Genomic DNA, 9,415 nt, shown 5'->3' with positions numbered 1-9,415 from the left:
ACCACATGCCTCACCACATGCCTCACCACATGCCTCACCACATGCCTCACCACATGCCTCACAGAGTTGTCGGAGGAGCACGTGACGGCGCAGGCTGTGCTGTTCCTGCTGGCGGGCTACGCGAACACCTCCACATGCCTCACCACATGCCTCACCACATGCCTCACCACATGCCTCACCACATGCCTCACCACATGCCTCACCACATGCCTTACTACATGCCTCACCACATGCCTCACAGAGTTGTCGGAGGAGCACGTGACGGCGCAGGCTGTGCTGTTCCTGCTGGCGGGCTACGCGAACACCTCCACGGCGCTGGCCCTCGCCCTGCACAACCTGGCCCAACATCAACATGCCCAGGCCGCACTCAGGCGCGAGCTGGCAGCTGCCTTCCATAAGTGGGTCGAGCTGGGGACTGTTGATCTGGGGACTGTGTTGTTCTGGGGACTGTTGATCTGGGGACTGTGTTGCTCTGGGGACTGTGTTGCTCTGGGGACTGTATTGCTCTGGGGACTGTGTTGCTCTGGGGACTGTGTTGTTCTGGGGACTGTGTATCTCTGGGGACTGTGCTGCTCTGGAAAGTGTGTTGCTGTGGGGACTGTGTTGCTCTGGGGACTGTGTTGCTCTGGGGACTGTGTTGCTCTGAGGGCTGTGTTGCTCTGGGGACTGTGTTGCTCTGGGGACTGTGCTACTCTGGGGACTTTGTTGCTCAGCAGGGGACTTTGTTGCTCTGGGGACTGTGTTGTTCAGGGGACTGTGTTGCTCTGGGGACTGTGCTGCTCTGGGGACTGTGTTGCTCAGGGGACTGTTTGCTCTGGGGACTGTGTTGCTCAGGGGACTGTGTTGCTCAGCGGACTGTAATGCTCAGGGGACTGTGTTGCTCTGGGGACTGTGTTGCTCTGGGGACTGTGTTGCTCTGGGGACTGTGTTGCTCCTGTCTCTTATACACATCTAGATGTGTATAAGAGACAGGTCATGCCCTGGTGTTAACGCTATGTACCCTGCAGGTGTGGCGGCAGGAGGCTGGACTACGACACTCTACAGTCGCTGTCGTGGCTGAGCGCCGTGGTGGACGAGACGCTACGGCTCTACCCCGGCGGCCCGGTCGTCGAGAGAGTCTGCACCAAGGACTATACGTACGAACTATTTTAACGTTTTGCTGGTACTCGTTTGAGTATTTTATTTTACTAGTATCGACATTTTTCTGTTACTTTATATGATATATTTAATATTTTTTTATCTCCATATTTTATGATATATTACTCGATTGAAAATAAGAGAATTAAATTTGTAACCAATTTTCTTCTATGTTTTTTCAATGGGTAAACGATATTTCTCGATGGCCTGGTCAAATCAATATGCAGGTTTCTAAAATGTTTAGACACATAAAACACACATGTTCGCAACATAAAATGTTTAGATTTTGAAGCAACTGTCGTGCAAACGTTGTATATTATGGGTGCAACACGAAAATTACTGAAATTTCTCAGAAAATTCTCATAGATAGGAAGAACTTATGCCAAATTATATCAAAGCTGGGATGTATATATATCAATGAAAAGTGTCCATTCCTGTGCCCATTTGAAACAAAAGAATTCATTTACCTTCTCTCCGGATAAAATACAAGTTGTAGCACTAAATTTTGAAAACTCCAATAAGAATTTTTCGTTCTGACCACAGATTTGCCGTCAGCGGCTTGTTTTTACGCATTAGATTAGCCGCCTTAGATTAGCCGCCTTTTTATTTTTTATTATTTATTAGATTAGCCGCCTTTATTTATCTGGGGACTGTGTTGCTCAGGGGACTGTTTGCTCTGGGGACTGTGCTGCTCTGGGGACTGTGTTGCTCAGGGGACTGTTTGCTCTGGGGACTGTGTTGCTCTGGGGACTGTGTTGCTCAGCGGACTGTAATGCTCAGGGGACTGTGTTGCTCTGGGGACTGTGTTGCTGTGGGGACAGTGTTGCTCTGGGGACTTTGTGTGATGGAGCTGGATTATATTCCAGCTGAAGAGTGATGGTGCGTGCCGCTTCATGTGTTGCTTGTGTAAATGAGGGCTAAGTGCGATGTACTTATTGGGGTGCTGGTTTTCGCGAAAGTTTTCTTTCGTCTAGAGTTTTTAGTATAATTTGTGATGCCCTTGAAGTTGCTTCGCTATTTCTTTATGTGATTGAAACCACAAGTGATGTTGCTTATATTATTAATGAATATTTTATGTTGCTTCAGGAATAAGGTGAATTTATGAAAAATTATGACTCATTCAGGCGGTACCAATGTACAGCATTTCCTACGCATGAACTTACATCATATGTTGTCACCGTGGTTTGCGGGGACATGCTGATGCTTTGGCGCCTTTGAAAAATATCAGCTGATCGGTTAATTATGATACAAGTGTGTCTTAATTCCAATCAGGTTAATTATAAGATTACTTGTTTTCTATTTTATTTGAAAATTTTCCGAGCAGCATATATAGAACATCGCAAGATTATCTTTTTCTAAGCAAACTATCGAACCTATTTTTGTTCCTCTCGTGACCCAGGAACCTAACTGAGTCTCCGTCTCAACAGGACTGTACCAGGAAAACGCGGCGGAGCAAAGTCTGGTTCATTTGTGTGCTAGTAGAATTTATTTTACGGTGCGGTAATACCCTCTTGTTAACGCTGTGTACCATGCAGGTGTTGCGGCAGGAGTCTAGACTACGACTCTGCAGTTGCTTTCGGCATAGCAAAGTTTTGCTCACTTGTATATTGGTAGAATTTGTATTATTTGTACTACTTTGTGGTCATGCCTTGTATTATTCGTATAAATGTACGGTCATGCACATTTATATGTTCAGATTTGAAATGCCTAGCACCATATCGAACCCGGTGGAAGTCTAGTAGCTGTTTTAAACTATCGTCAGTCCTGAAAAGATCCGGTCAAATGACACGATTTTAGATCTTCTATGAACAAGGCACGAAAAGGAAAAAAATCGGCGACAGGCCACATCAGGCCTACACTGCAGCGGCGAGATCACTATGTTATGTTAATAATGTTATGTTATGCCCTATTGGTAACGCTCTGTACCCTTTAGGTGTGGCGGCAGGAGGCTGGACTACGACACCCTGCAGTCGCATTCGGCATAGCAAATTTTTCTTCTTTTATATACTAGTATAATTTGTATTATTTGTACTACATATTATCATGCCTTGTATTATTTGTATAAATGTACGGTCATGCCCTGGTGTTAACGCTATGTACCCTGCAGGTGTGGCGGCAGGAGGCTGGACTACGACACTCTACAGTCGCTGTCGTGGCTGAGCGCCGTGGTGGACGAGACGCTACGGAGAGGAAATTTATGTTCACTTGAAGCCAAATGCCAAAAAACCTCGCTATTCGTCACAGGCGTGGGTACTGAACTGAAACAAGCAAAACATCAAATAAGGAATTCATCAAACAAGGAACATCAAATAAGGAACATCAAATAAGGAGCATCAAACACCAATAATTGGAAACAGAATATCAAATAAGATAAAATAAATATTTCGATTATAAATCATGAAGGAAATTTAAATAAGCCCACTCCGCCATAACCCTTGGGCTCGTCACAGGCTCGGCAGCACCAAGGTCTCCATTCGCAAAGGTCAGCCCATAATCGTGCCTGTGTGGAGCATCCATAGGGATCCTGCCAACTGGCCTGATCCTCTCTCCTTCAATCCTGAGCGCTTCCTGCCCCACAACAAAAAGGACATCAAGCCCTTCACTTTCATGCCCTTCGGGGTGGGGCCGAGGAGCTGCGTCGGTGAGTTTATTTTTTTTTATTTTTGTTAAAATTTTATTCAATCCGCATCGTGAAAAGTTTTCATCCCTCTGATTGGTTAACTAGACAATAATAGTTAGAGATTTAATCCCAGCACGAAAATCAAATCACGAAAATATTAGTGATCTAGCCAATAGCAAAATCGAATCTGTAACAATTATTTTTAAGTTCACGTGTACGGTTGCATCTTCTTTTCCATCGGCTTCACTTTATGCTTCACATTCCTCGATTTCTGTACTGCGTTAATGTTACTCAGAGTGCTGCTAATGCATTGTGTTATAGTATAGACTAGCTCGTGTGTTATTAATACCTAAATAAGAGTAACCATTCTACAATATTTGATTTAATTTCGAATTATGCTTATTGTTTCTTTAGACTGTTCGCTTGCGAATCAGAACCTTTCAATGATTAAGGTGCATGCTATATTTTTATGGTTTTCACTAAAAATAAAAATTGCGAAATTTCTCAGAGGAAAATAAATATTTCTTGTGTTTCAAGGCCTCCGTTTCGCTGAGCTAGCGGTCAAGGAAGGCCTTATTTCGGTCGTATCGCAGTTTGTATTGAGTCCATGCAAAGGCCACAGCGTCCATCCTCCACCCATTCACTCCAAGATCTTCACACTCAAAACGGACAACCTACTACCCCTCCACTTCGCCCCCATCACCGACCTCAACAGCGTCATCAGACATGAACATGAACAGTATCCACCCTCTGCTACTGAAGATCCTGCCACTCGAGAACTTTTGGCTTCAATTCGAGATGATAAATTTCCTGCCCTATAATTTTCTTTCTTGTATCTAACATTATTGAATCTTAATTATACTTTTCAAATTTAGTTTGTGTGTATGAAGCCTGGCGCCACAAATACCTATATACCCGGTAAAAATTTACAGACGCGACAGGCTCTGATTTGGATTACCAGAAGCTGGGGCGACTCTAAATTTTGTTACCCAGTGAAAATTTACAGTCGCGGCAGCTTCTGATTTGGATTACCAGAAGCTGGGGCGACTCTAAATTTTGTTAGGGTAGAGGCTGTTGGCGCTCCTATATATCCGAGTTACTTATTGCTTCGGGATATTTCCTGTCCCTGAAAATTTATTCCTAGTTATAAAATAGTAAGCTAATTGCAATACGGGGTTGAAAAGATCGGATGAAAAATGTATAACTGATTTTTAAATTGGACGTGATACAAAAGATGCAAAATGAATGTGTTATTGTTGGAAACGTTGATCAACCGCAAGTACCATGTTAGATGTTGAAGCTACGAGTAGTTTAAATATGTCTTTATTGAATTAGAATTTGTTAGTTCACTACTATTTACGGCATTCTAAATGGCGAAATATATAATTACAGGGATTATCGGCCCCAGACAGCTCCGGAATAACTTGCTCGTTTCTTATTTAGAGGGTTGCACTTAAAAACCTTCATGAAGAAAGCGTTCTCTTTTGCTCAAAATTCACTGTATACCTATAACGATTCAGTCAGTTATTGATTTAACGCGCATAATAAGTGTTAAGATTGTAACTGGAGATGGTCATCGTCTGCCAGTCGTATAGTAGTTAAAGTTTCTTTTAAATTCCAAGTTTGAGTAAAGGTCTAAAGAGTCTTTCGGAGTCAGTAGTCTCTTTCCGCCTGCATGCGCCTGATACTTTATAGGCACTCACCATACATAACAGGTCTTTTTAGCGCATTTTCTCATTTATTGAAAAAATGCCCTATTGTGCTCGTCATGTCCGTCCGTCTGACCGTCCGTCTGTCCGTGACTTCACGTTTTCGTCGACGAGAAAATACGCTCTCTGTCACCCACTGCAGTGAGTACTGAGTTATACTGCAGTGTTGGCTGCGCTACCTACCGGAAAAGCATCGCATCAAGAGAATTCAGGCTGCTCTTAGTAGTATAGTATAGTATCTTCGGTATATAAAGAATAGGCCTGGATAAGCCTGTCGCCGATTCTTGTACTTTTCTTGACTAGACTGGCCTTTTGATCAGATCTTTTCAACGGACGGTAGATTTAAAATAGCTTCTAGACATCAGTTGTTCCGTAGGGTACGAGGCATTTTAAGACTAAACATATGCTCATGACCGGCTCTTGTGCCGGTCTTGCTCTCAGTAAGAAGTAGTGAGTCATATCGTCCAAATTGTGACACATCTTCTTACCCAAGCAGGAATAGAGAATGAACTTAAAACAATGTTGCGTCCGTATGTTGGGCCAAACTGAGTCAGGATGACCCAGGAAGACACTTGACTGACTTGAGTCAGTGGAGGGCGCATAGAGCGTGCAAAACACTCAGTGTAGGATTCATTAATCGTCGTCAATGCTATTAGAACAGGATGGTCTAGGGCCGAGAGGTCCTTTTAGCATACAAAGGGAAGTGAACGATACACACGTTTTGTCAAAACACTAACAGAACAGGAAATAGTGGCGATCCACAAGCGCAAGTTAGGTAGTAAATATAATTTTTTGTTAAATTCTATTCAATCTGCATCGCATCGTGAAAAGCTTTCATTCCTCTGATTGGTTAAATGGACGACAATAGTTAGAGATTTAATCCCGGCACGAAAATCTAAGCAGGAAAATATTAGTGATCCAACCAATAAGAAAACCAAATCTGTAACAATTATTTTTAATTGTCCACCCTAATGACGCGTAAATAAATTTACAGTTTTAAGAATTAAGGCCTACAAAGTAACATTTTATATAAGGATGCATACAAAAAACATAAGCAACTTCAACATTATATATCATACAATAACAAATAAACAGTGCACGCAAAGAAAATCTGTGATAGTAAAATAGATCTCTGCGTTGATTAGGCCATTGAACCTGTCGCTGATTTTGAACATCGCGGAATTTTTATCACTTGTTGCTGTCTTGAACATGTAACTCGCTGTTTCAATTTTGCTTTTAACCGCCAGTTCACTTCGCGATCCCCGCCAATTTTGACCAAAAATGTCACTGAAAGCTGGAATCGAACCCACAACTCACTGCTCCACTCTTGGTATTCCGTACTGTCTCACTGGGGCATTAAAGCAAATTAAGCGATTATTAGCGATTAATGGATTACATAAATGAGGACAATAATTTATATAACTGCTGGGAAACCTGAAAAGGTGGAAGGCTTATCATAAATTTTGAGTATAAGCAATTAGATTATAAGGAGACCGTAGAAATATAACGAATTTTATACAGTCACACGTTCAAAGACCAATTTCGTTTATTACACTGATCGTAAAACAACGCTTTCGAGGGCAAAAAATAGCACTGTAGTTCACTGAGATAGATCTTTTGGAAACATTGAACAATTAAGTTTTCATCGTGTGAAATACAGAAATGGTGTAAAATTTCATATCACAGATGCTGGTCTTGTTCACAAAATTTATATGACACTCGCTTTTATTCCGTCTGAGAGTTGCGGAAGAGAGGAGTGACTGGAACAGTGGAACTTCGTGAAAATTAACCTTTAGTTTCTTTAGTTACTCTAGTTTTTCGTATTTTGTTTAAATCTACTACTGTAAACTACACTCTATCGCACTTTGAATGGATGTTTAAAAAATTGTTTGCTTTCTTTCTAAGCAATTATATATCTTTATTATATAAAATTTCAAAATGATGATCTGGCGACGTTTATCACTTGATGCTGATACTGATAGCTGATAAGTGCAGTGCCAACATACCTATTCAACATTGAGTTAATCGCCGTATCGAGCTTCCGGAATCAATAGTTGAAAATTGAAGAAAAAATTTTCGTTTTACATATAATTAATATTGTGTATGCAGTTTGATACTCGACTGACAGACGACTGTGTGTGTTTCAGACAGTGATTTTTAATGCAAATTACTAGGTACATTTTTCTGTTGCTTTTTTCTTGTTCTGACTTCTGACTAAGTAGTGACTACACTGACTAGTTAGGACTGAAATGACTGACAAGTGACAACTACTTACTAAACGTGTAAGTTGAAACTATGAGTACAGAGTAACTGAGTAATGACTGTATCATAGACTCAGTCAGTCTCAGTGTAGTCTGTACACTGTAGAGTGTAGGCTACTCAGTGTAGTGTAGACTGTAGACTGTGTAGTAGGGCATAACTGTGCAGTGGCCAGTGTGCAGTGTACAGAGTTTGGTCACCAAAATTGATTAGGTAGCTGGCCTATTATTAGCAACTAGGTAGTAAGTAGCTAAGGCCCATAACTTTTAAAGCATTGCAGATAATTTGTCACTTTTAGTTTTAGTGTCATTACAGTTTACTCCCTTATTTGAATTTTGAAAGGTAAAACTAGAAAGATATGTTACCATCAGTTCTAGAGAGACTATTAGACTAAAGCAGAGGTTTTAAACCTGCAGCCGCAGGCTGCAGTAGTTGGGACTTGGGCAAGCATGAAAAACTTATAGGGCCTTACCATTAGGGCTGCAACTAGTGCTTTCCTGCCATTTCTGAAACTGCCAGATTTCAGTCAGATGAATTACCTCCTATGTCCTATCTAATTGTTAACAAAAGAGCACAATCAATCCACAAGATTCCAAATGTATTGAAAACTTGTCACGTTTGAGCTGCAAGATTTCAGAAACAAATACCTAGCTAGGAAAATTCCAATCTCAATCCTGGACTAAGTGGACTTTGGAGTTTGGGGTATGACCACAATCCACAAAGCACCTATCCCTGCCGTCAAATGGGGTAATAAGGGTCAGGTGGGGTAAATTGGGACAGTCTTCTATCATTTTGTCGAAATGTTGTAGCAGCTAAACTAATTGAATTATTATTGCAAAACTAAAAATAGTACATAGTGTAAAGTTCCAACATTTTCCCTATCTGTGCAGTGTAATGCAAGTTAAGAGATCATACAAAATGATACAATTACTACCTCTGAAAAATCCCTGAAAAAAGTTTGAAAAGTGAGAGTTTGGAAAAGTACCTCTGCTAAGGTCTGTAGCAAAAAAATATATATATATGTCATATTAAGAAATTTTACTTGCAAAAAAGTTGCACGCAGGTGTTAGCTTAAAAACATGATTGCAAGTATTTGCATAGCTCAATCCCCAAAAAATGACAGCTGTTTCTGCAAGATGGAGTAATGAGAGACACCCTACAGAGTAATACGCACACGAGACACTTTTAAAAACACATTTATAGTAGAATCTTGTTTAGCAAAGGCTTCATGTAATTAAAAAATTGATCAACAACAAATAATTTTGATCATATTTACCTTGCTCAGCAAAAAATTTACTTAACAAAAAATTAATGCATCATGGGTCATCACAAAATTATGCATAGAATGTCTGTGTCGTAGATAGAATTGTGCACCAGACAACATGTAATGAAAAGTAATTAACCTAAACTATCATTTATTTCTCCAAAAAAATATGATGATTGTCACTAATATATTCATTTCTGCACAGCCTTTTACAATATTTTTTTGTTATAGTGAATTCACTAGACCTAATCAAAATGGTGCAAAATTACCTGCCCAGTCCTTTAAGCTTACAGATACAGAAGAAATGCTATACGGCTGCTGCTATGAAGCTTGCAGTACACAAAGTTGTTGTCAATGCTCAATGGCATGTCCATGGATATGGTAATATCACATCAATAAAGAAAAATCAAGTACATTTCACAGAAA

General features: G+C 40.6%; 1 protein-coding gene across 1 annotated transcript in view; it reads left to right on the top strand.

The window, feature by feature from the left end:
* The window catches only part of LOC108683277 (cytochrome P450 6k1), a 10,941-nt gene extending 6,310 nt beyond the window's left edge, over nucleotides 1–4,631 (top strand). The window contains exons 6-9 of the mRNA XM_018172579.2: nucleotides 65–398; nucleotides 1,008–1,136; nucleotides 3,588–3,778; nucleotides 4,295–4,631. Coding sequence (XP_018028068.1) covers nucleotides 65–398; nucleotides 1,008–1,136; nucleotides 3,588–3,778; nucleotides 4,295–4,578 — 938 coding nt within the window. The 3' untranslated portion in view covers nucleotides 4,579–4,631. The remainder of the gene's footprint in view (nucleotides 1–64; nucleotides 399–1,007; nucleotides 1,137–3,587; nucleotides 3,779–4,294) is intronic.
* The last annotated feature ends 4,784 nt before the right edge of the window (nucleotides 4,632–9,415 follow it).

Source organism: Hyalella azteca, unplaced genomic scaffold (assembly GCF_000764305.2).
Source record: "Hyalella azteca isolate HAZT.00-mixed unplaced genomic scaffold, Hazt_2.0.2 contig220, whole genome shotgun sequence".
NCBI lineage: Eukaryota > Metazoa > Arthropoda > Malacostraca > Amphipoda > Hyalellidae > Hyalella > Hyalella azteca.
Note: the sequence above shows the minus strand (reverse complement) of the source record. Positions and strands in the feature narration are given on the sequence as shown.